General features: G+C 41.3%; 1 protein-coding gene across 3 annotated transcripts in view; it reads left to right on the forward strand.

Moving 5' to 3' along the window:
- Positions 1-222: 222 nt before the first annotated feature.
- Positions 223-26,867, forward strand: part of LOC124711857 — a 73,098-nt gene continuing 46,453 nt past the window's right edge. Inside the window, exon 1 of one of the 3 annotated variants that reach the window (XM_047242087.1) lies at positions 223-266. In XM_047242087.1, the coding sequence (XP_047098043.1) occupies positions 227-266 (40 nt within the window). In that variant the 5' untranslated portion in view covers positions 223-226. Of the gene's footprint in view, positions 267-323; positions 479-26,867 lie in introns of those variants that run through there. The other 2 variants (XM_047242086.1, XM_047242085.1) reach the window with 2 other exon arrangements.

Below are 26,867 nucleotides of genomic sequence, written 5' to 3' on the forward strand. Positions count from 1 at the left end.
CTTCCCATGTCATGGATGTTCCTCTCAGTGAAACCTAATGAATATGCTTCATGGAAATGTAATTTTACCCAGTTTTCTTGTTATTCAGAACATTTTTCTTTGCTGTAGATAAATGCTGCACAAATCTCATATACAGTATTGGTTCCTAAACTGATAAGAACCTGTTATCAGCAATCTGTCTTCACAGCTGTGAAACATTCTTATCAGCTTGCATTAGTCAGAGCTGATGACAGGCTCGAACAACAGTGAGTCAGATGGAGAATCACGTATGTATATAGTGATTGTTTTATACATATACATATTATGTTCAGTTTGTATGGGATAATATCAATCTTGTATGTAGACTGATTCTGCACCCATGCAATATAATTAGCACACAGCTGGACAAATAAGTAAATGATAACCAACAAAATATTTCATTTACATTTACTTCAATACAACCCCTGTTGGAATATGCAAGAAACTCTTATTGGTACTAGTAAGGATTTTATTTTTCTCATTTTTCACAAAAGATTGATCTAATTTGCCACAATGAAAATATGTATGAACTTTGTTCCTGAGTTTTTCATATAATTTTGTATAACTGATTCATATTAACCATAAAACAGATATTTATTATACAGGTAAACTTTTACAATTATTTTGAACTAATACAACACATATACTGTTAATGAAATGTTCTGTCCATTTCAAGTTAAAATACATGTTACATTTCAATTTCCCTCAGATTATGAAAGGTATTACTTTTTGTTTATTTGCTTGGTAAGACATATCTGTCTTTGCACAAGATTTCTTGCGTTGTCATTTTTATTGACATAATGCTATTCTAATCATATCATGTAACTTTAGAAAATACTTAAGTAGGTGAATAAAGTCTGTATGTATGTCTCTCTCTCTCTCTCTCTGTCTCTCTGTCTCTCTCTCTCTCTCTCTCTCTCTCTCTCTCTCTCACTCACTCTCTCTCTTCTCTCTCTGTGTTTTGTGTGTGTGTGTGTGTGTGTGTGTGTGTGTGTGTGTGTGTGTGTGTGTGTGTATTGGATTTGGATCTCAGGTGGCTAATGATGTGATACAATAGAACTATCTTTTGCTCCATGTAAATTTATTTCTAGTGGCTCTTAAGGATACAAAAGATGCAGGAACTCAATAATTTGTAATAAAATATGTGGATAGAAAATGGACAGCAAATGCATGAATTATAAGCTATATTCCCTAATTATTGTACTTGTAACTGCTCATAAAATCCCACAGTCAAATATCATATCTCTATTTTTTATTTACATACACTACTCTCTCATTCTGTGGTCCTCAAAATTTAATAGCTGTAGTAATTTGCTAACATCACAGTTGGAGAATTCTTCTGATTAAAATATACCTTTACAAAGACTTATTATAATTACTGTAAATAGGTGACAACTGTGAATGAAATAAGTGTGCGCGTGTGTGTGTGTGTCAGTCATCTATTTTTGACGAAGGCCTCACTGGCCGAAAGCTTATTTGTGATAGTCTTTTTGTTGTGCTCATCTTCTACTCTGCATCTCTGCTGTATGGTGAGAAGTAATTTTCCTTTCCATAATATTGTAACAGTAACCAACTGTCTGTCATAAAAATAGTGAATGCAACTAATGAGAACATTCAATACAGAATATAGATAACTAGATAATATGTAGGGGTGACTAATAGTGTACATTCTTAATTTTCTTTTGAATTTACAAACATCATCACTTTCTTGCTTTATTTCAAATGGAAGCTTCCTTAATACCTCTGCACACAATTCCACTCTGAACCCACATCAAGAAGCCAGTGTCTAGATGAACATTATTTCAGGGCTTTGCATTGAGGTCGTAAATTCAAATTCAACTAAAGCTGACTAGGTAATGCTGCTTTCTTTTTCTGAATGAATGCTTCCTTTACTTGGGGAGCATTTCCCCAGAAGATGAAACAGTAAGTACTCAAAATAAGCTGACCCCATAGTTTTTAAGTCAACAGATTGAGAAGCACTTTTAAGTGTAAATTACTTTGGACTGAGGTTCTTGATTTCAATTTATTATCATGTGTCTAGTTTTTTTCTCACATCTTGAAGAATATCATCATTTGTCTTATTGAGTTTATACATTTCATATCCAATCATCATTGTCATTGTACAGTTCCAGTTTCCCGGATACTGCTAATGAGCCTCATCCATTTCTGCCTGTCCATTTAAAACCTTGTCACAGAGAATATTATGCATTGTGCTTCCTCTGGCAGTGACAACATACTTGATCTTGTCCATTCATTCTATAGGACATTTTCTTTCACTTCTCAGAGTTCTTGAGTCTGGCTTTCTTCCTCACCTCCTCTTCCTTAACTTATCCATCTTGGTCTTCTGGATTGTGGATCTAATGAATTTCGTTTCATTTCCAAAGCCCAATAATGATATAAATTGTTTTTGCTTTAGTCTTCAAAATTTTTGTGTGTAGTACATAGTTTTGCTTTTTTGATAACAACATGAAGAATTTTGCACTACCATTTGAAGCATATTTTTGACTAACACTAGTCCTCTGTATTAAATAAAGTTCTCTCTTCCCAGAACAAGATACTTTGATTCCTTTTTCCTCACTTCTATTACAGTTTTCCTTTATCTTCTGCAAATGACATTTGGTTTCATAATGTTGTAAGAATATTTTTTAGGAAATAATTAAATTTCTGATTTAGCAGCCTTCCCTTTAGTGAGGAATGTCTTCTGAGCCAGTGCTAGTTTTCTATTTATATCTTCATTGTATCATACATCAGTCATTATTTTGTTTCCAAGATATCAGAATTCCTTCACTTCATCTAGCATATTCTTCCCAATTCAGATGTTGAGTTTATTGCTAAACTTGTTATTTTGCCATTGTTTTAGATTTACCCTGAGTCTATATTCCATACTCCTTATAGTGTTCACTCCATTCTGTAATTCTTCTTCTCTTTCACTAAGAAAAAAACTAGCACCTGCAAATTTTATCATTGATATACCTTCATCCTGAATTTTAATCCTGCTCCATTACACATTCTTTAATATGCAGGTTGAATAAGAAGTGAGAGCAGCTGTATACGTGTCTTATGCCCTCTTTAATCTGAGCACTTTCATCATGAATTATTTTATTATTATTTAGGAATCAATTATAACAATAAATAAAATACACATTTAAACAAAAAACACATATACTTACTTGGGATAAAAATTAAATGATCCAGACCATACACAAATATAGTAAATCCCTTCTTTCATGTGTGTCTCCAAAACTGATATCCATTTCTTGTTCTGTTACATCAGCAGACACTTCTCTCCCCCCCCCCCCCCCCCCACCCCCCTCCTCATAGAAGTTCTCAATGTACTCTTTCCACCTATCCATCCTCTACTCTGCACTTAACAGTGGCATTTATTTTGCAGTTTTAATGTTGACACCTATTTTTTTTTTATTTCCCTGAAAACTATTTTTGCCTTTTCTGTATGCTGAATGACTTCTTCCAATGACCCTTTCCATTTCAATTTCACCATACATTTTTCTGTAGCTATTTTAATTTAGCTCCACTGTACATCTATTTGTATTGATTTCATTTCCATATGCTTTATACTGCAGTATTCCTTCTTTTCTGGGACATTTTTCTGCTTCCCTCTTTCATTGATCAACTGCAGTATTTCCACTGTCACTCAAGTTTTTTTGTTTTTTAATTACCTTCCTCATGCATATTTATTTGTCCAAATTCCGTGATTTCAGTACTTCAACATTCCACCACCTTACACATAGATTTTTATTGACAATTCTCTTCTTCATTCTACTCTTCATCATCATTAAATTGTGATCTGTCTATATCTGGTCCTGAGTACACCTTGCAGTACAATATCTGATATTGGAATCTCTGTCTAATCATGATGTATCCACCTGGCATCTTCCTGTACCACCACACATTTTACTAGTATACATCCTTCTCTTTTGATTCTTGAACAATATCTTTCTCCTCTCTCACATCTATTACTGAGCCCAGATTCTATCATAACTCCATCTTTTATCCCTTTCCCTAAAAATCTGTTCCCCAATATTATTAGATTTTCATCTTCCTTTACATAATGAGTTACTCATTCAGTTCTCATGAATTCCCTCTCTCTCTTCATGTGACACTTGCACATATAACTGAAAGATTTCTGTTGACACTGAGATTCTGGCAATTCAAATTAGAGTAATTCTATCACTGGATTGCTTAAAGTAACTCATTTTTCGCCCCGTCCTCCCACTTATAAAGCCGGCCGCGGTGGTCTAGCGGTTCTGGCACTCAGTCTGGAACCGCGCAACTGCTACAGTCACAGGTTCGAATCCTGCCTCGGGCATGGATGTGTGTGATGTCCTTAGGTTAGTTAGGTTTAAGTAGTTCTAAGTTCTAGGGGACTGATGACCACAGATGTTAAGTCCCATAGTGCTCAGAGCCATTTGAACCCACTTATAAAGAATCTCTCTCCCATTATACTGTTTTCTGTCAGTGTTTATATTACCTTGTACTCATTTGAATGGAAATTCTTATATTCTTTCTATTTTAACTCACTGATTTCTAGCATTTCTACATTCAGCCTTTGCATTTATTGCTGTGCTTTTTTGCTGCCATCTGACCATAGCAGTCATATAAACCTGTGGCGATGCAAACAGTCAGTCATTAAGACAAAAATTGTGGAATGGTTGATTTATTTACTTTGGAGTTCTTTCCAGTTCCCACCTTGTCTTTGTGTAACCTGTTTGCTTAATGTGTATGCTTTTGATGTGTTACATGTCTGTTATCAATAATATAATATAGCATTTTGTATTAACACAGTTCTTATTTAATTATGGATTATCGTATACACAACGACAGATGATAAAAACATTAAAAGTGATATTCCCTTAATGGTGACTGTGGATACCACTGCTTGAGAAGAGCTATTGCATGCATCAGAGATAACACTACAGTTCCACTGCTGATGCTGAATTTCAGGCAAGTGACAGGCACTTTGGACGATATGGAGCCTGCAAACAGTCCGCTAACAAGCTGCATTGTTTTTTACATTCTGCATGTAAAATTCATCACCCTGCCATGCCTCAACAACCCAATCTATTTTTACAGCTCCTAGAACTTTCTTTAGAAGACTAAACTGTTTTGGATAACATCGTGCAATTCGTTGTGACGATCAGAGTACTAGACAGTCATACGTTGTTATTATTGTGTGATGTCATGCACAACATGCTGAAAGTGAACAAATATACACACCTTAAGGATGATGTGCTTTGATGGTTGTGTAAACTGACAGACCTTCTTGTACAACAAGTTTTAAAGACTGAAGTTATCAGTGAAAAATCACCCGTAACCTGGTGTCATCTCTGGGGTCCGATTTTTGAAGCTGAAGTGTTGCATATTAGCTTAAAGCAAATGTGAATTTACCAGTTACCTTTAGCAGCTAAGAGTGCTGTGGTTGGAAGCAACTCCTCAAAATTTGATTTAATGTAGGCTTACAGTTACTTGTAGTTGATCAAATGCACAACCTGTTGCTGTGTAATAAAGCAATCAGGGCCCCAAGAACTTGACATGGCACTGCAATTGTAGTTACAGAAGATGCTGGTAGAGGAGGGCAGCTTCCACTTATAGAACTAGGCAGATCATTACAACATGACCTCAGTGGACTCACACAACAACTCCGACAAACTCCTGCACCTCTCAACACAATCTGCATGCCAAGCAATACAGCGATCACTGTGTTGTCGCCCAGCACCTCATAGAGTGTTGGTATCACTTCTGTCTTGGTCAGCTAGCTCAAAAATGCACCCCTCTGTGTAATTACTCAAAGGCAGACAGCAATAAAAAAGTTATGATTGACTGTTTTGAAGTAAAATGCTGACACATGACTGCAAAGAGTTGTTCGTCATATGACCTGATGTGTGCAGTGAATCCTGCATCTTTAAAAAGAGGATCTCATCCCTGTTATTGCCATTGACACAGCTGACAGATGCTGTGCTGTTCACATCTTTCCTATATCACACCACTTTATCTTCAGAACACCTGCAGTGCCCCAAAAGTATTTAATCAATGTAGGATTTGATATTAGTGTCCTACCAGCAATGTTCAAAGACCTGCAATGAGGCAGTGTATTTGGGTTTCATAAAAAAGTTCTGGTGGATCTTCCTGATTTGGATGTTGCCAAGCCTCTCCTTGGTGCAGACTTTCTATTTCATTTCCTCATTGGAGTGTCCACACAAACAGTACAACTCAGACTGAATGATGAGACTATTTTTGGACATTCTGCATATTCACATGACATGCACAAATGAGCACATACTTCTCCTGTTTGTGCCTCTGTTGGCATGAAATCACCATTATTAAATAGTCTTACCATATTGAACACCATTAATAACTTACTGGGAAAGTAGCAGCCATGGAAGAAGAGAAAACTTGCACTATTCCAGACAATAATGCGTTGCACACACACTAAAGACTGCATCACTGCAACTGAGACAGCCCAGTTTCACATAGGTAAGCTACAGAATGATATCACTCCTGCAGCAACCTTGGATAAAACAAGACAGCTGTCTGTGTTACTGCCTGGAATATGGCAACATTGCCCACCACATCACTACTATGCCGGGACAGCTGGTTGCATTGAAATAGCCTGTGAGCACCCCCCCCCCCCCCCCCCCCAGGTGAGGCATAAAGCTTTGTGTCATGCAGTCATAAGGAGTATACAAGTGGACTTTTGGCTCCGAAATCCCATACAAATTATGTTCTTTAAATGGTGCACATGCTGAAACTTGTTGATGGCACAGCATTGAAATCTGCAGCAATTTGTGGAAGGGCTGCACTTCTGTCACAATGAAAGATTCTCTTCAGTCATCGTTGGACCTGTTCTTGCAGGATCTTTTTCCAGCCACAGCTATGTCGGGGATTTGATGTTTTACGGGATTCCTAATATTCACGGTACACTTGTGAAAAGGTTGTATGGGAAAATCCCCACTTCACCACTACCTCAGATATGCCATGTCCCATCACTCGTATGCCTACTATAACACCATGTTCAAACTCACTTAAATCTTGGTAACCTGCCATTGCAGCAGCAGCAAACTTAAATTTTGATGACCTGCCATTGTAGCAGCAGCAACTGATCTAACAACTGTGCCAGATACTTGTCTTATATATTTGTTGCTGATTGCAGCACCATATTCTGCCTGTTTACATATCTCTGTATTTGAATATGCATGCCTGTGTCACTTTCTTTGGTGCTTCAGTGTATATACATACTCCATGGATCACCATAACATGCATGGCAGAGGGTACCTTATTCCACTACTTGGCAGAAACTGTTTCACAAACATTTCTAAATGCATGGATAGCATCATTTGGTTGCCCTATAGGTGTGACAACAGAGCAGGGCTGACAATCTGAGTCAACCTTGTTTTGCAAACTTACAGAAAAAATGTGGTTTTATACATCACTGTACCAGCTGACCAGCAATGGCATTGTGGAACATTGGCACCAGAACTTCAAGTTAGCCCTACTATGTTACAACTCGTCTTGGGTGACTCCCATGCCCCTTGCATTATTTTGTTTACATGATGCATTCAAACTGCACTGTGGTGCATCAGTGGCAGAATTTGCAAATGGTGAGACTGTCAGGCTTCTGTCAGAATTTTTTCAGTTGGAAATGAGGCTACCCTTCTTGAGATGCACCCTTCATAATCCAGCTTTTCAGAAACTAGATTTCCAATTTCTGTCCATCCTTAGAGTCACCTCACAAAGACCCTCCCATTTTTACGCACGAAGATCTATCTATGTGCACTCATGTGATACAACACACAGATTTCATCTGGCCCCCTTTACAAGCACCTCATATGGGTTGCTACCTGGTTTTGAACCATATTAGCCACATTATAATGGCCTTAATTAATGATAAACCAACCATAATTTCTGCTGGGCATGTAAAGCTAGCCTAGCTGTTCCAAGTGGACAATGTTGTGGACCATCCCATCCACTGTCATACAGCACCTACATTGGAACATGCTGCAGCCACCCTACCTACACCATTGCCAGATGGAGCCATTCTCTCCTACCTATGCCAGCAGATGCAGCTTCTGACAATGCTGTGCCATGACAGGAAGAACACTCCCAGGACACTCACTCCGTTTCTCCATCACTACACCCAGTGTGCACCAGGGCTGGGAGAATCATCCAGCACAAATATCCATTTATCTTGGAAGCTCCACTCTGTGGGAGGGGGAGCTGCATGGCAACACAATGGTTGAACATTCATATAAAAAGTGTGGAATGTCCTCACTTTAAGTAATATACTAGTCTTTTTCCACCTTACTTGCTTAAGGTCTATGCTTTTGGTGGGTTACATGTGTTTTATCAATAATATAATAAAGTGTTCTGTGTCAATACAATTCTCATTTAATTGTCAACTGTCATACCTACAAACCATTTGTTATGGGCCTCACATCTACTTCACAAAACACAGCTGGTCTCAGAAATAAATTATCAATCATTGTTGCACTATGTCCTTTTATTTCCACATTATTAATGTATACGTATTAACAGATCATATCTATCTATTTGTTTAACACTGAAAAGTAGGAGTTTTTGTATGTTTAAGACTTAAACTGTTCACTGTGGACCATTTCCAGACCTGAACCTTCCTGGCAGATTAAAATGGGGTGCAAGACAAGGCACTTAAACTTGTAACATAGCCTTTCACAGGCAGTCTCCTGGCATTTTTAAGGTAATAGAGATGTACTGGCAGGATTGAAACTGAAGGCAGGTTGTGAATCATGAACCATTACAGAGCACAAGTTCATTTTGAAGTTGTAGATCTTTTTAGATATTGCATAGGCTGTGTCTGGTAGAGACCTGGTCCTTGATTAGTTAACTTCTATTTGTATATCTACGTCTATGTTTACATCTATACTCTCCATACCCTTATGAGATGCATAGCAAAGTGTATGTCCCATTGTGCCAGTTATTAGGGTTTCTTCCCCTTCCATTCATGTATGGAGTGTGGGAACAATGATTGTTTGAATGCCCCTATGTATACAGTAATTATTCTAATCCTATCCTTACAATCCCTATGTGAGCGATACACTGCGAATTGTTGTATATTCCTAGAGTCATCATTTAGAGCTGGTTCTAGAAATTTCGTTAATGGACTTTCTCAGGATAGTTTATGTCTATCTTCAAGAGTCTTCCAATTCAGTTCCTTCAGTATCTCTGTGACACTCTCCCATGGATCAAACAATTCTTTGAACAATTGGGCTGCCCTACACTGTATATGTTCAATATCCCCTGTTAGCCCTATTTGGTATGGGTGCCGCACACTTGAGCAGTATTCTATAACTGGCCACATAGGTGATTTATAAGCACTCTTCTTTTTAGACTGATTGCACTTCCCCAGTATTCTACCAATAAACCAAAGCCTACCAGCAGCATTTCCCACAACTGAGCCTGTGTGATCATTCCATTTCACAACCCTACCAAGGGCTACACCCAGGTGTTTATGTGCGTTGACCGATTCCAGCATTGATTCACTGATATTATCGTCATAGGATACTGTGTTTTGTCATACTTTGAAGTGCACAATTTTACATTTCTGAACATTTAAAGCAAGTTGTCAATCTTTACATCACTATGAAATCTTATCAAGATATGACTTAATACTTATGTAACTTCTTTTAGATAGTACTTCATTATAGATAACTGCTTCATCTGCAAGAAGTCTGAGTTACTATTAACACTTTCTGTAAGGTCATTAATATATAGCATGAACAGCAAGAGTCCCAACACAGTTCCCAGCAGCACACCTAAATTTACTTCTACATCTGATGTTGACTCTCCATCTCCCTACCAAAAAGTCCTCAGTCCAGTCACAAATTCCACTTGATACCCCATATGATCATACTTTTGATAATAAGCATATGTGTACTGAGTCATATACTTTCTGGAAATCAAGAAATACCACATCTGTCTGGCTGCTTTGATCCAAAACATGCAATATGTCATGAGAAAAGAATAAGTTCTATTTCACAAGGTTGATGTTTTCAGAATCCATACTGGTGGCATTGAGGAGGTCATTCTGTTCAAGATATCTCATTATGCTTGAGCTCAGAATATGTTCTAAGATACTTCAAAAAATTGTTGTCAACGATATTGGACAGTAGTTTTGTGGATCACTTCTCCTACCCTTCTTGTAGACAGGTTTGACTAGTACTTTTTCCCAAGAACTGGGCACAATTTTTTGGTCAAGAGACCTACAATAGATTGTAATTAGAAGAGGGGCTATCTCAACCAGAAAGCGAAGTCCATCATTTTTTACACAATTTTTTCAAAAACTTTAGAAAAGAAGGATGAGATTGAGATAGGCCTGTAGTTATTCATATCTTTATTATCACCTTTTTTGAAGACAGGAATTACTTCAGAAAGTTTCAGAGCTTCAGGGAAGATACGTGCCTGGAAAGAACAGTCACAGAGGTTGGTTAATGGTTCAGCAATTGTGTGTTCACAATTTTTGATTACAGCTGCTGGGATACCATCAATTCCAGGTGAATATGAGTTTTTTAACTCTCTGAGGGCTTTTGCAACATCATTTTCAGTGACTCTGGTAATGAAAATTGACTCTGCATATGTGTGATATTTTTGGTTTGCTGGTTGGTAATTTGTGTTAGGATTATTTTTGACCAATCTTTCAGCTATGCTCATAAAGAAATTGTTGAAAGAGTTTACCACAACTTCGGGATTAGATATAGATTCATTGTTGAGTTTTATTTCTATGTTCATGTGTGAAGCTTTCATTTCCCCTTTTTCCCTTTTTATGATATTCCACATTGCTTTTACTTTATTGCTGGATTTGTCAATGCCATCCTTTTTGCTTGTCTTATCACTCTTCTTAGGATACATGTGTAGTTTTTATAGTATTCTGTTAGTTGGGGGGAGACACTACTTTGTTTACATAACATGTGGAGTATTCTTTTACGTTTGCAAGAGATTTTTATAGCTGGTGTAATCCAACTCTTGTTTCTATTATTATTATTATTATTATTATTATTTATTCTTACTGGTTTTTTTGGAAAGGCCTCTTCAAAGTTGTGGATCATTTTGTCCAGATTCATGTTGACATAATTGGCTGTGTACATCTCTGTCCACTTTTCTTTACTAATGAGGGCATTTAGCTTGTTCAAGTTCTCTTGGGTGAAAATCCTTCGTAAAGTTTTAGGTGGGACTGGGTTTGAGGCATCTTTGCTAACATTGACCTTTAGAATGACAGCTTGGTGGTCACTGAATCCTGCATTGTATACTTCTAGAGTTGGGTTAAGTTTATTTCTATTTGCAAAAATTTGATCTAGAGCTGTCTTGAATGTGGGTGTTATTCTAGTGGGCTCATTTACAAGGCCTTGCAGATTATAAGTTTTTGCAATTTTAATCAATGTGTCCCTGTTTCTGTTGTGGGTTAGAAAGTCTATATTAAAGACACCACATATAATCACATCCTGTTTCCACTGACTTATTTTGGATAGAAACAAGTCCATTTGTAACAGAAAATCATTAATGCTACTGGAGGGGGGACGGTAAATTGTAGCTACAATTAGATTTAGATCTGTAAGCTTTATGGCTGCACATTCAAAGATCTTGTCTGTTCCTATTTCCTTTAGGGTAGGAAGTGGGCTATATTCAACGTGTTGTTTGATGAAGATGGCAACCCCACCATGTCCATCATTAGATCTGGAGTAGTGTTCACACAATTTGAGGTTTGGTAGTGAGATTAACTTAACTACATCAGTGCAGAGCCAGTGCTCTGCTAGGCATACTACTGAGATATCATTGAGTTCACTGGTCAGCAAAATGCTTAAATCATCAGTTTTGTTGCTCAAGGATTGGTCATTGTGATAATAGATTTTCAGGTCTGAGTGGGGTTTACTCAGGCTGCTCGAAGTCATATTTACTGTGTCACAGACCTTTAGTTTAAATTGTGCTGTATTCCAGGTATGTTGACTTCCGAGCAGTTGTGCTGGTTCTGTTGGTCACCCTTGGCAGCTGACTCATCTTCCAGGTGGGCCTGAAAAGTATCCACATGCACTTCACACTGCTGAGGCATCACATTGACATTTTGGAGGGATGTCTCGATAATGTTCACCATCACATTATTCATCCTTTCAGGTCCCTGACCTTCTTGAGGGGTCAGGGGGTTTATGTTTTGTCTCTGTGACTTTGTGACCCATTTGTCTAGTGTAGTTTCCACAGTATGGCCACTATTACTCTTTTTATTTCCCATCTTGTTTGTCTTTATCCAATTGCTTATTAGCATCTGTTTATGATTTCTAACTTTTGGTTTCTTATTTTCCCCCATAGTTGTCAGGAAGGCCAGTCAATTGCAGATAATCTTCTTGCCACATTTGTTTAGGTGTAAACCATGTGTTGTGAAGTGGTTTCTGGCTAGTCTCCCTATTTCAAAGTTCACAGCAATTCTTTTTTGTATGCATGTTTTGCTAAATTCAGTGCCTATATCAGGTGGAGGTTTGCAGTATTAATTTTACTATTTAAATTTTGAACATCATATCTCCTGGGTACAGGATGGATAATGATATTCATTTTGTGACTTAGAGCAGGTACTGGTTCCAATGGTTCTACAACATGTTTCAACATTAGATTGAGAGGTTTGTCTATGTCATTAGAACCCCCTATTACAATCAAAGTATCACATGTACTGAAGCTTCTTGTCAAATTTTCTGCATTTATTATCACCTCTTTTAGTGGGGCACCAGGTTTTACTATGCTTTTTACCTGGTATGATGGCCCTAGTTTGTCTTGCAGTATTTGCACAGTCTCTTCCATGACTGTCACTTAATGTTAGTACTTTCATTTTTTCTGAGATTTTCTTACTATGTAATGTTCTGGAATTTCTTTCGTTTTTGTCCTGCACATATATTGGTGCTTGAGAAATTATGTTCGTTGGCAGATTACTCATACACTTGGAACTTTGGCGCCACTAACAGCCTTTAATATAACAAAAATTTCTCTTGGTTTTCTAAATTATCATTTGACAATATTCTGTTACAGTAGTCACTGAAGGCAGCACACATTGTTCTCTTGACAGCCAAACACATTTCATTTAGCATCTCTTTGTCTGTAGACCTATGCTTCATTGTGAACCTATACATAGTAGTCTCTGTTTCAATAGAAATATATTTATGTTGATTGTATATCATGGAGGCATCCTCCTATTGTGCATAGTCAACTATTCGTTTAAAGAGACATGGTTCTTCTACATGCTCCTACCCTGTGGTGAAAGTTTCAAGTTCTTCATTGAAATATGACACTTATGATTTTTTTTATCTAGTTTATTGAACATATATTTCTTTCTGCTTGTTTCAGTTGTTCTGTGTGTTTTGGTACTCATTGTTGCAACAACTGTGTCATGGTCACTGATACCAGTTTTGACATGAACATCCTCAAAGAGGTCAGTCTATTGCTGCCAATAGATCCAATATGTATTCACATGAGTGAAGTCCATAACTATCTGTTCTAAGTAATTTTCAGAGAAGGCATTTAGTAATGTTCCATAGGATGTCTTATCATGCCTACTAGTAACATAGCTGTAATTTTTCCAATTAACTGTTGGATTATTAAAGTCTCCACTCATGATTACAGTATGATTTGGAAACTTACATACAAGTGAACTGAGGGTTTCTCTAAAGTTTTTGGCTACATTAAGAGATTAGTTTGCTGGGAAATAGAAGGATCCAATTATCATTTTATGCCCATTGAAACTGAGTCTTGCTCAAAAAATCTCTCATGTAGCTTCAATTTCTATCTTGATGGATTTGAGTTTCTTGTCTACTGCAACAAATAATCCACCTCCATTTCCAATTTGCCTATCCTTTTAATATACATTTAAATTTTACCCAACAATCTCACCAGCAGTTAGTGTCTGGTTTCAACCAACTTCCTTTACCTAGTATTATGTGAGTTTCATTGCTTTTCATGAGAACTTCAATCCCTGGAACATTATTGCAAATGATTTGGCAGTTTACCATTAGGATTTTAATACTCTCACTTATGGGAGACATTTCTTTCAGTCTTATACTGATACTTCTCAGTTTCTACAGATTTCATTATCTGGATTGGATGGAGGGTCATCTAATTTAAAAGACCTAGTTTGCCCGCCATACCCAGTTAGTTACCTCATATGTAGTGCACACCTGGTCCATTTAGGGGAACCCTACAGTTCTCAGCCCTGTGGTGCAAGTCCAGGAAGTTGCACCCTAGCTTGTCACAAAACCTTTGAAGTCCCTGGTTCAGTCCTCCACTCACCTTAGAACCAAAGGGCCTCGATCTGTTCTGGGGGCAATGCTGCAAACTGTGAGCTTCGTTGAAACTCCATGCATAAGGCTGGTCTTCCCAACTTCTCTGCCAGTTGGTGGAATGACTGAAGTATGACTTCAGAGCCCAGATGACATGCATCATTTGTTCCAATGTCCACCATGGCCTGCAGTTGATTGCATCCTGTTCTCTCAATGGCTGCTGGAATAGTCTCTTCAACATGGTGAATGAGACCACCAGGCATAAACACTGAATGCAGCCGGTGTCCTTTTCTGTTCCTTGCTGCCATTTCCCTAAGGGGTACCATCACTCACTGTATGTTTGAACTGCCGGTGATTAATGGACCTGTGCTCTTTTGTGCTTGTCTGCTCTTGACATTGGAATAAAACAGGTTTCCCCAAAACAAGTTAAGTGAGTCCCCAGTTTCAATGAAAGACAGCACCTGAAACTTGTTGGTTAGGGGGATTGATACAACACCCTGAGTCCACCTCATACAGGACACCCAGATCTAACACTGAGATGCCATTTGCAGCCAAGTATAAAAGTAATGACAAATCCTGTACTTTCGGTGAAGGAGACAGGATACACAGGAGAGGATAGTACTTGAAGTATCTCTGGTACCGGTATCACAGGTACATGACTCACAGGAGCTCTTACAACACACCAATTCACAGCAGCTGCCAATTGTTTGACACTAGTCTGGGTGATTTCCAGCTGTCTGAGAACATAAACCAACTCATCCAGTGTTTGAGAACAGCATTCAAAGTGGGGCTGCATTTGACTGGTGCAACATATTATGCCATAACATTATCAAATTACTGTTTTTACTCTATTATTTAAAGTCATTGAAAGGTCATTTATGTACCAAAGGAATAATAATACACTAAGTTCTGAACTTTTTGAGACAGTGCATTGTATGTTTCCACATTTCTGAGATTAGGGTCATTCATGTGATACAGTTAGTCAATATGTCTCTCTAATTTCTGTTATGAACACTTCCATGCAAGAGGAACATCATTAATGCCATATAATATTAATTTCTGAAGTATAGCTTACATTTCTCATAATTAAGGACTACATCAAGATAATAGAGCATAGGAACAGGATATTTTCAGTTATTTAGTTCTACCAGCACTTAGCATGTGAAAGTGTATACAGCTTTCTGTACAGACAATCATGAACCTAAACCCAAATTGAAAGGCAGTGTACAAGCTATATGAAGTCGGTACCAGTAATGAATTGTAAGACATACTCTCTCTCTCTCTCTCTCTCTCTCTCCTTCTTTCTGTGAAATCTCAACAAGGACTGAAGTGGGCCTGTAATTGCTTATCTATGTCTTTTATAAACAGATTTCACTATTGCACATATAAGGCAAACAGGAATATAAAAAAATAACATTTTCCCAACAGATTAAGCTTCATGTGTTAAAGACATTTGCAATCTGTTTTTATCTAGAAAACCAGTGACCAAAAAAAAAAAAAAAGAAATGTATTCTTACAGCTTTATTGATAACTCAGATACAGGCATCAACTTTGCATTTTGCATTTTAAATTCAACTATGCTATTTTTTGCCACTACAATAGCAGATATTGATGAGTCAAATTTAGTGATATAACACTTTGGAAATCATGAATTACAAGAACACTGAATACAGGAATTTTTGTGCCATGCTGTGGATGTTTAATGGCCTGCCACCCAGAAGTCTACATCAATTCCTCAGGGAAACTTGCACCACCAGGTTAAGAAGCAATGTCACTCTTATGCATTACATTTTAAAATGGTTTACACAGGTTTTGTACCAAAGAAAAAGTTATATCACTGGAAAGTCATTCAGTTAGGGTTAGGATGAGACTGTGGCAGATTTCCCTAAATGGCATAAGGAGATGTACCATTAATGTAGCCAACACAATATAGTGTGATACATCTTTATTGATACAGAGAGCACTACAGCATCACCACATTACACCAAGCTCAAAACCAAACTGTCTTGCTCATACTGCACACAGATATTCCACACTGCCATGGAAACTCTAGTGATGATGTCCCCACACAGCTTCCCCCCAACCCCCCCCCCCCCCCCCTTCCCTTCCCCTGCTCCTTGCCTTAGTGCAGAGCACTGGTGGAACTGATGATTGGATGGTTGATAAATGTCATCAGTCATATCAGTCATGGGAACCATGTGCAGATGGGTGTGACCAGTCATGTCATGGCCAGCTGCAAAGCAGGATATAGTTGGGCCATTTCTTGGTGTCTGTTACCTTGTGATGTTTGTGTAGAGATGATATTGTGCCAGTTGAGATCAAGGCCAATGGGGATAGCCAAAGTGAGATGTGCTAGGCACAGGCAGTGACTTTGGATGAACCACTGGGGGTGGTGCTTCGGAGCATGGTGGAGGTGGAGTCAATGGCATGGTGTAAGGAAATAACCAAAGAGAAGCATATGCTGGCATAGTAATGGTGAGCATACCATTTACTGACAATCATGATGATATAGCTGCATAGTCCATATGTGGCAGCAGTTGACAGACGTGGGTGAGAGGCCAGCGATCGGTGCAATAACTGCATCATGAACATCACAGCATGTTATTACTATGATGTCACGGTCATCAATGAGTTTGACATAGATACCTTTAGGATCACAGTCGTGGACATTGAGGGTGATGACTGTCAGGTCACTGGTCTGTGAAATAGCTGGTTGACAGTTAGAACTTTGGTACAAAACATGTAAAAACCATTGTGAAATGTACTGCATAAAAGTGATATTGCTTCTTAAGCTGGTGCCGCAAGTTTCCATGGAGAGGTGGTGAAAATGGTGTGTTGACAGGAGAGTGGTTGTCCTGATTCTTGTGCGGGTGTCAGAATTCATGGGGCATGCAGTGAAAGGGTCACGATGAACCCTTGCCTGTCTGAGCCTGTGTAAGGAAACTGTAGTTGTTTTATCACTGAGCAAGATGTCATTCTCGACAATGTTGTACAAGGTGGCAGTCAGTCAAGAAACATTTAGTGAATTGGTTTCAAATAATATTTCAAAGGTCCTAGTTCATATCTTTATAGGTTTTCTCCCAAGTGATTTTGGCTGTCCCTATGTGACCTAAACTGCCTGCCTTTCAGAACTGAGGTCTGGTTAAAGCTGCCGACAAGAGACACCTTCAGCCCTCTGCTGAAGTTGCTGGTGAATTCACACTGTCAGTTTAGCTAATAGTGTGCTTGGAAGGAAGGTCATGTGAGTCGGTGCTGGAGGCATCTGCAGAGCAGAACACAGTCACTTCTCTCTCTTGTAATCAAGACATTGAGCACAACAGATGTTTTTCTTGGGAGGCAGTCAAGTCTTGACTGCTTGACCACTTGTACGATGGTTACCAAACCAGAATAGAGCAGTTGTTAGATTGGTTGGATTGTGTCATCATACAGCATTTAGTAGTTGCAGTCCAGCAGAGACTTGTGCAGGAAGGTTCTCAGGGCAGTGTGTACAGTAGGTTGTGACACCTGCAAATTGTGGATGTGACACTTCACCTGCTGCACTAATGCTGGCTGGACTGCTGGGCTGGGAACTGGTGTAAGAGGAGTTATGAACTCCATGGGGGGGGGGGGGGGGTGAGGGGGGGCGTGCAGTAGCCCCCAGAAAGATCGTGGGAGGCACACATCGGCACGGTGCGTCACGGACAGTAGTTGCCGCAAGTAAAGTCCCATCCACCAGAGGACACGCGAGAATTCGGTCGCACCCTCTGCCGGTGGAACAACAACAGCTCAGGCAGCACGGGCCGTGCCCAGTCAGTTCACATCGGGCATGCCTAGCAGACAGTTCCCAGTCTACACTAGGTGAAGTGCGACAGAAACGTGAGTTGTGTTACTACACAATTGACAACGAGTAAGATCGTTCTTTCGCGTGTTGCATCATTGTTCCGGTTTCACAGCTTATCCACAGCATGGAGGATTTAGTGCGGGTTTTGGTTGAGCAGCAGATGGAGCTCATGGCAACCATGAAACAAGTGCTTCTGGCGTTGCTCTCCATGCAGTCTGCTCCAGTGCCGTTCCCTCCTCCCTTTCCCCCGTATGATGAGACTGAGGAGGATTGGGACGCATATGAACATCGCCTTCGGCAGCATTTCCAGGCGTTTCATGTTTCCGATGCGGTGGTATGTCGTGCTCTTTTCTTGTCTTGGATATCTCCCTCGCTGTATCAAGTTTTGCAGCAGCTAGTGCTGTTGCAGGAACCCTCATCCTTGTCTTTTGACGCATTGTGTTTATTGCTGTCTTCGTATTATTGCCACTGCACGTATGTTGTGGTGGCTAGGGTCGAGTTCTATCAATGCAAGAAACACCCCCATCAGTCTTACCAGGCGTGGGCCGCTACCCTGTACGGTCTTAGTCGCAAGTGTCATTTTGTCACGGAGCAGTCGCGAGAGTCGTATGCCCACATTATGGTGCACGACGTCATTGTTCGTTTGGCCCCTGATAGGGAGGTCCAGCAACGGGCCCTGCAGTTGGAAACCCTTCCCTTGAGGAAGTCCTGTCCATTGCTCAATCGTATGAAGTCTCTCACACCGCAGGTCAACAGTTGGAAGTGTGGTGCAACGTCGCAGTAGTTCAGGGCGGCGCGGCCGCGTCCACTACGTCCGGGATGGACGACATGCGAGCGGTACAATCCGGCCGTTATGGCCACTCCCACACGGCACATAAACTGAGTTCTGGCTGCCGGCCCCTGTTATCATCCTGTGCGTCGTGCTATATGCACAACCTTTGAACCCTCTTTCTCAAATTCAGGTCCATTGGTCTGTGCTGCGTAAGTCGAACTTGTTCCAACTGTCTACTGAGTATGTGGGCTACACCATCTCGCAGCACGGTGTCCAGCCACTAGGAAGTTTGGTCCAAGGTATCGTTGACTTTCAGTGGACCACTTCGCTGAAAGAGTTACAAGCTTTTTGAGGCAAGATTGCTGGTTCATTCCCAGGGCTTCCAGCATAGCCCGCCCCCTGTACTGCCTTCTGCACGAGAGTGTTCCTTTTGATTGGTCACCTGCATGTGAGTGAACGTTCACCTCGTTGAAGCGCCTCCTCACGTCAGCACCTTGTTTGGCTACTTTTGACCGCAATAAGCCATCAGTCCTGGCTATAGATGCTTTGCAGCATGGGGTGGAGGCAGTCCTGGCCCATTGCAATGCGGATGGCTCCAGGCGTTTGCATCTAAAACTCTTAGTCCCGTGCAGGCCCATTACTCCCAGGTGGAAAAAGAAGCTTTGGCCATTGTCTACGCTGTTACCAAGTTTCACCCTTTCTTGTATGGCATGAAATTTCAGTTAATCACTGACCATAAGCCATTCATATCATTATTTTGTCCCACCTCTCAGATTCTGGATAGGGTGGCCCACAGACTGCAGCATTGGGCCTTGTTCCTCTCTAAGTACCATTATGACATTCATTTTCGCCCTACCGGGCAGCATGCCAATGCCGACACTCTTTCCCATCTTCCGGTGGGCCCGGATCCTAAGTTCGATCAGGAGGAGATTATGTGTTTTCATTTGGATGTGGTGTCCCGCCAAGCGGTTGATGGCTTCCCGATCACTAGTTCTAGAGTCGCCAGGGAAACGGCAGCAGGGGTGGTCATCCCAACCTCCAGGTTGGGCCTCGGACCCTCTTCGTAACTATTTTGTTCTACGAAACCGCCTCTCAGTCTTGGAAGGAGTTCTCCTTGTGGCTACCGATGATACAGCTCCTCGCGTGATTGTTCCTGCAAGTTTGTGAAGGGAGGTCCTCACATTATTACATGAGGGGCACTGGGGTGTCTCCCATACTAAAACCTTGGCTCACAGGCATGTGTACTGGCCCAGTATTGACAGAGAAAATGAGAACTTGGTGGCCGCCTGTTCCCAGTGTGCAAGCCAACAGGCATCTCCCAGGTCAGCGTTCTCTTCATGGCCACCTGTAACCCAGGCATGGGAACGTGTTCACATAGATTTTGTAAACCCGTTTCTCAATGGCTTTTGGCTCATTGTCATTGATGCTTATTCCTGATTCCCATACGTGGTTCACTGCTCCTCAGCCACTTCAGAAGTTGCAATCCAGGCACTAGCAAAAATCTTTTCTGTGGAAGTTCTGCCAGTCACCCTGGTGTCAGACAATGGACCTCAGTTTATTTCGCACAAACCTTCCAGGATTTTTGTCGGTGCTTCGGTATTCGGCACGTTTGCTCTCCCCCCTTTCATCCACAATCGAATGGGGAAGCCGAGCACATGGTGCGCACATTTAAAATGCAGATGAAAAAGTATGTGCATGAATTTCCTGCAGAGGAGGTGTTGACCTTTTTCCTGACAGCATACTGGACCACACCAATGGGAGAACGCAGCCCTGCAGAGTTCCTCCACGGGCACCAACTTAGGACCCTGTTCCACCTCCTCTGGCCTGGTCCTCACCAGTCTTCGCAAAACAGGGTACCCGGCTTTCCACTGGGTATGGCGGTCTGGGCACGGGGGTTTGGTCGCAATCCACATTGGATACCGGTGGTGGTCCTGCACCGCAATGGCCGCTCACTCTATACCTTGCAGGCAGGGGACTGGGAGGTGCGTCATCACCAAAATCAGCTACGTCCACATTTGGCCACCCACCCTCCGACCCCTCGGGCGCCGGCTTCCCCATTGAGGCACCCATGTTGTTTTCTCAGGGGATGCTATTGCCCCTCCCACCTGTGACTCCGCCACACTGCTATGGCTCTCAGCCTTGGCAGCCTCCAGTAGCTCCAGCACTGGCATCGCCATCATTAGAGATGCCCCGGCAAGAGCCGGCCCCCCTCACAGGCCTGGTTTCTCAGGAGGCTTGTTTCGCCTGTGGTCGTCCCTTCCCTGTCATCCCCATCCTGAGTCTTGCCCCTCCTGAGGTGGACTGGGATCCAGAGTTCGACGGCTTGTCACCCTTTCTGTCCCTGGCTCTGGTGGTGGGACGGCGGGGGCCTCTTCATGTGGGTCACTTCCAACCATATTCGAAGGTTCCGGCTCAAGGGTTGGCAGATCCCCCCGACTCCAGCTTTGCAATGGATGTGGAGGTCATTGCTACTGCACGACACTCCACCTTATGACGCAGTGGATCACAGTGGCTTCACCCCCCAAAGGAGGAGGAGTGCAGTAGCCACCAGAAAGATCATGGGAGGCGCACATCGGCATGGTGCATCATGGACAGTAGTTGCTGCAAGAAAAGTCCCATCCACCAGAGGACACGCGAGAATCCATCCGTGCCCTCTGCCGGCGGAACAACAACAACTCAGCCAGCATGGGCCATGCCCAGTCAGTTCACATCGGGCATGCCTTGCAGACAGTTCCCGGTCTACACTAGGTGAAGTGTGATGGAAACGTGTATTGTGTTACTACAGGGAGCATTAAGGATTTGCAGTGCAAGATTTCCACAAGGGTAGCCTGTTGGTTCTCCTTCAATTCCATGTGAACACTGAGCAGCACCCATAACAAGGCCTCCGTCTATAACCTACCATAGCACATGAATGTAGTCTTCAGGGTGTGAAGCCAATTCTCTATGACCCCATTATTCTGTGTGTGGTTCACAGTTGTACAATTCTGGGTAATGCCCTGGAGGTGGCAGCATGCTTCAAACAGATAAAATTTGAATTCTGCCCTTGATCTAATGTTATTGTTTCCTGACAACTGATGCAAGATGTCCATATGTTGATGAACACTTGGATTTCACTGTGATGTCTTTCAGAGGCACAGCTTTGCCCCATCATGAGACTTGATCAGTTATTGACAGTAGGTATTTGTAACCTTCTGACTCTGGGAATGGATCAATGGGGTGAAGGCACACATGTCAAAATCATGCCCTCAGAACATCAAAGCAACTGAGAGGAGGTTGCATATGATTGCCAACCTTGGTGCATTTGCATGCCAGCAAGCCTGCAACCAAGCATAGCAGTCACATTTGATGTTCAGCCAAACGAATCATTTTGATATGATATTGCAGTGCCTGTGTTAATCTGATTTACAATGTGGGACATCTGGGTTTGAGTCCCTGCCTGGCACAAATTTTTGCTGTCATTATCCCATATGTCCTTAATATTTGCAACTGTGAACACATTTCATATATTTCATAATGGCTGTAGTTACCTGTTCATTACACCACAATTCAGAATAACACAGCATTGCAATATATTTATCCACTGATACCAGAGAAATGACTTTCAAATACAATGTTTCCTCTGTATGGGATAATACATAATGGATGTTTGAGTACAGTTTGTAGACACATAGTTGACGGCATGTGTAATTTTGAGCCTGGCTGTGAGTTGCCTAAAGGTTAGGTGATTGCTTGTGGAAAGCCAGAAATCCGGGTTCGAGTCAAAGTCCAGCACTAATTTTCATTGTTGTCATCCGATTATACAGCTGATGGGTGTTCATATTCCAAGGGTGTATACATTTCACGTAAATGAATAATTTGGTTATGAGCCATACCACTGGTCAAATCCCCAAGTAAGCCAGGTTGCAAAGCTGGTGAAAGATAGGGCTGCTCATGGACATGGGGATGAGAGGTCAGATTCTGTTGTATGAGACATCAAAGAGGATGTGGGCATCAGTGCTGGAACTCACTCACTGTTTGATGTGGAAATTGGAGGCATAACTGCTGAGTAAGTCTGTAATGAATGGATTGTGGACTTGTTCATCTGCCAGCTTGGAGTAGTCAAGGCGGAGTGAAATAGTACTGTTGCATAAGAGGTAGTCAAATGGTATAAAAGATTTACCTAAATGGCATAAGAAGACATGCCATTAATGTTGATGACTTGATATTGTGTCTTACACCTTTACTGAGACAGAAGCACTACAGCACAACCACATTATTCCAGGTTCTAAACTGAAATGTCTTATTCCTCATCAGCATGAAAACTCTGATCACTGATATCGCTAGTACTGATGTCCTCACAAGACAATTTCTTTTGCTTGAAAAGGAATGCTTGTTAAGGGCAAATTTGTTAAATTTTGAAGATAAATTTTATTATTTTAAATGGAAATCATTTTTTTACAGATGCTGTGTCATTTGCACTCTGGTAAAAACATAATGACTGACAGTATTATGAAAAGGATAGTTGCTATTCACCATATAGCAGAGATGCTGAGTCGCAGACAGGCACAACAAAAAGACTTTCGAACAAAGATTTCATCAAACCAACAGGCTTTCATCACAACAGACAACATACACACATACACTCAAATAAATCCAACTCACATACATATGATCACAGTCTCTGGCTGCTGAGGCCAGGCCTTGGCAGCCAGAGACTGTTGTCATGGATGTGTGAGATGCATTTGTGTGTGTGTGTGTGTGTGTGTGTGTGTGTGTGTGTGTGTGTGTGTGTGTGTGTGCGCGTGTGTGTGTTGTCTCTTCTGACGAAGGCATGTTTGGCTGAAAGCTTTGTTTGACTGTCTTTTTGTGGGGATTATCTGCGACTCAGTATCTCCGCTATGTGTTGAGTAGCAACTATCCTTTTCATTATATTGTCATTATTCCATCCTGAATTTTCCATTGTTTAAAATACTGACTGAAATAAATAAAACCAAATATTTTGAACAAAACCAATCAGGACATTATTATGTGCTATCATACTGATGTTGGTAAATTTTTTTAAAAAGAATGTTCAAAGTGAGAACCATTTGCATCATGAAATTTTTATATATGCTGCATCATTGATGAACTCACTGCAGTCAACATACTTGCAGTAATCACTTTACATGCAGCAGTAATTTTATCTGTCATGTCCTCCACAGTAACTGGAACATCCTTATAGATCGTATTTTTTGCATGACCCAGAGGAAGAAGTCTAATGGCATCAGTTCAGGCAATCACACCAGATACCTCTGAACAAGACTGCCTTTTCCCATCCACTGGTTTGGAAATGAACAATTTACTGCATCTTGAGCTACTAAAGTATTATGGACATGATACCCATAACGTTAATACTACATCACTTGATGAGTTCTTTGTTGTGACTCGCCGATCTTTCAAACTGCTGCCGCGCAGTTACGTGTGTCCTCTACATGCGGCGCTGTCTGCCAGCCATGCAGCAGCCGTGCCACCTAAGCACCCAGCCAGCCAGTGGCCGCTAGACTTGGACTCAGTGCTGATTTGACTGTTACAGTGTACACACATCTTACTTTGTTTACTTGATCTGTGACTTACATGTATTGTGTCGTCCTAGAAATATATTTGTTCAACTTGACGTTATAACAATTGGTGACGAGGTCATGAATTTTTCTTTTTCATCGTTGACAGACAGGTTTCCATTCTTCTTTAGAGCAACTATTGCAAGGTCTCATTGAACAGCAAATGCTTCTCACCTCTGTGATTCATGATTTCATCGTCGCATCCAATGCGAGGCATCTATCATTGTGGTCTCTACCTCCTTTTCCTCCTTACAACGAGATGGCAGAAGAATGGTCTGATTCCGAAAAACATCTTTGACAGCACTACTTGGCATTAAATGTCACGGATGACCAAACATGTAAGTCTCTGTTCCTTTCATGGATTTCACCTCAAATGTATTGGTTGTTGTCGCAGTTGGCTCCCTTGAAAGATCCTGTGTCTTTGTCCTTTGTTGAAATGTGCTCACTTCTGTCCATATATTTTCAAAAGCATATGCATGTGGTAGCCTCTTGTGTAGCCTTTTATCGTTGTCAAAAACAACCGAATCAATCCTATCACGCTTGGGCTGCTGAACTTCACAGCCTCAATCGAAAGTGTCAATTTGTAACTGACGTTCACAAAGAATCCTATGCCGATTCCACGGTACGGGATGCTATTTTCCGGTCAGCACCCGACAAAGAAGTTAGGCAACATGCCCTTCAGTTGACAAATCTGACTCTAGATGAAGTCCTAATCATTGCTCAGCCTTGGAAATTTCTCACACCACTGGAGCGCATATAGAGGTATTGGGTGACGTCGGGGAAGTTCAACCTCTGTGTGCCATTGACGACATGTGCGGCATGTCCCTGCTGGCCGACGTGGCTGCAGTATGCTCCCAAGCACAGCCTCGGCCTAACCATAAACAAACCTCTAAGCAACTGCAGAAAAACCCACGGCAACTTCCTTCATGTCCGCGGTGTTTTGCAAAACATTCAATGGGAGGATTATCCCCAACATTGGGCCGTGTGTTACAAATGCAAAAAGAAGGGTCATGTGTCATCCGTTTGCAAATCTGACTGCATACCTGACATTCATGAACGTGACACTGATTCTGCTTCTGTGTTGTCTGTCAATGGTACTTCTTCCCTTTCAGGGAAGTTATTCCTCACTGTCCAAATCCTTGGTTGGGATGTTCGCATGCAGGTGGATACTGGTTCTGCTGCCACTATCATCAATTCTCAGACGTATCTTCAGTTGGGTTCTTCAATCCTATCACCTGTCACTAGGCAATTACGGACGTACAATAAACAGAAGATTTCTCTCTTGGAACAATTTAATGCTGAGGTATCTTACAAATCCATTGTTCGCACTGTTCCCATATTTGTGGTCGACCATAGTAATGCGGAGAATCTTTTTGGTTTTGATGCCTTTTGCGTTTTTGGGTTCTCCATAGATGACTCTGTCAATATCATCTCTGATGCTATTCGTTATGGTCAATTGGATTCCTTGTTGACGACATTTTCGTCCCTTTTTCTCCTGGGTTAGGCTGCGCAAACAACTTTGAAACTCATATCACGCTCAAACCCACTGCTTGGCCTAAGTTTTTTCGGGCTCAGCCCATTCCTCTGGCCCTTCATGATTGGGGCAAATGGGAGCTGGATTGTCTCACTACTTCAGGGGTCTTGCTTCCTGTCACTTTGAGTGAGAGGTCCTCTCCTGTCATTGTCGTTGCTAAGCCCAATGGTGATATTCGTCTCTGTGGTGATTTCAAAGCCACTGTAAGTGCTCAATGCCTCATCGACACTTACCCTATGCCCTGACCTGAAGAATTGTTCACTAAACTTGCTGGAGGCCAGTATTTTTCTAAACTTGACCTGTCAGAACTTCCTCTCAATGCTGCTTCCCGGCAATTCCTGGTCCTTAACACGCCTTTCAGCCTCTATCATCAATACCAACAATTGCCATTCGGGGTTGCCAGTGCCCCTGCTCTCTTTCAGCGATTCTTGGAACAATTATTGCTCCCTGTCCCTGGGTGTATAAATTACATAGACAACATTGTTGTCACTGGCTCCACCACTGAAGAACATCTTCAGAATCTCCGCACACTTCTTCATGTCTTACAGACTGCCGGTCTTAAGTGTAATCTTCAGAAATCAACATTTTTTCAGGCATCCATCACTTACTTTGGTTTTCAACTCTCTCGGGATGGCTTTTGTCCGCTTCGGCAAACTGTCACTGTGATCGATGCCCTTCCCTGCCCTACATCTGTTAAGGAACTGCAGGCCTTCTTGGAGAAAATAGCATACTATCACAGGTTTTTACCATCTGCGGCTTCGGTGACTCAGCTGCTGCATCACCTGTTGCATAAAAACATCCCCTTTCACTGGTCTGCGTCATGCGATGCGGCTTTCCAGAAATTGAA

The sequence above is a fragment of the Schistocerca piceifrons genome, chromosome 8 (assembly GCF_021461385.2).
Source record: "Schistocerca piceifrons isolate TAMUIC-IGC-003096 chromosome 8, iqSchPice1.1, whole genome shotgun sequence".
Taxonomy (NCBI): domain Eukaryota; kingdom Metazoa; phylum Arthropoda; class Insecta; order Orthoptera; family Acrididae; genus Schistocerca; species Schistocerca piceifrons.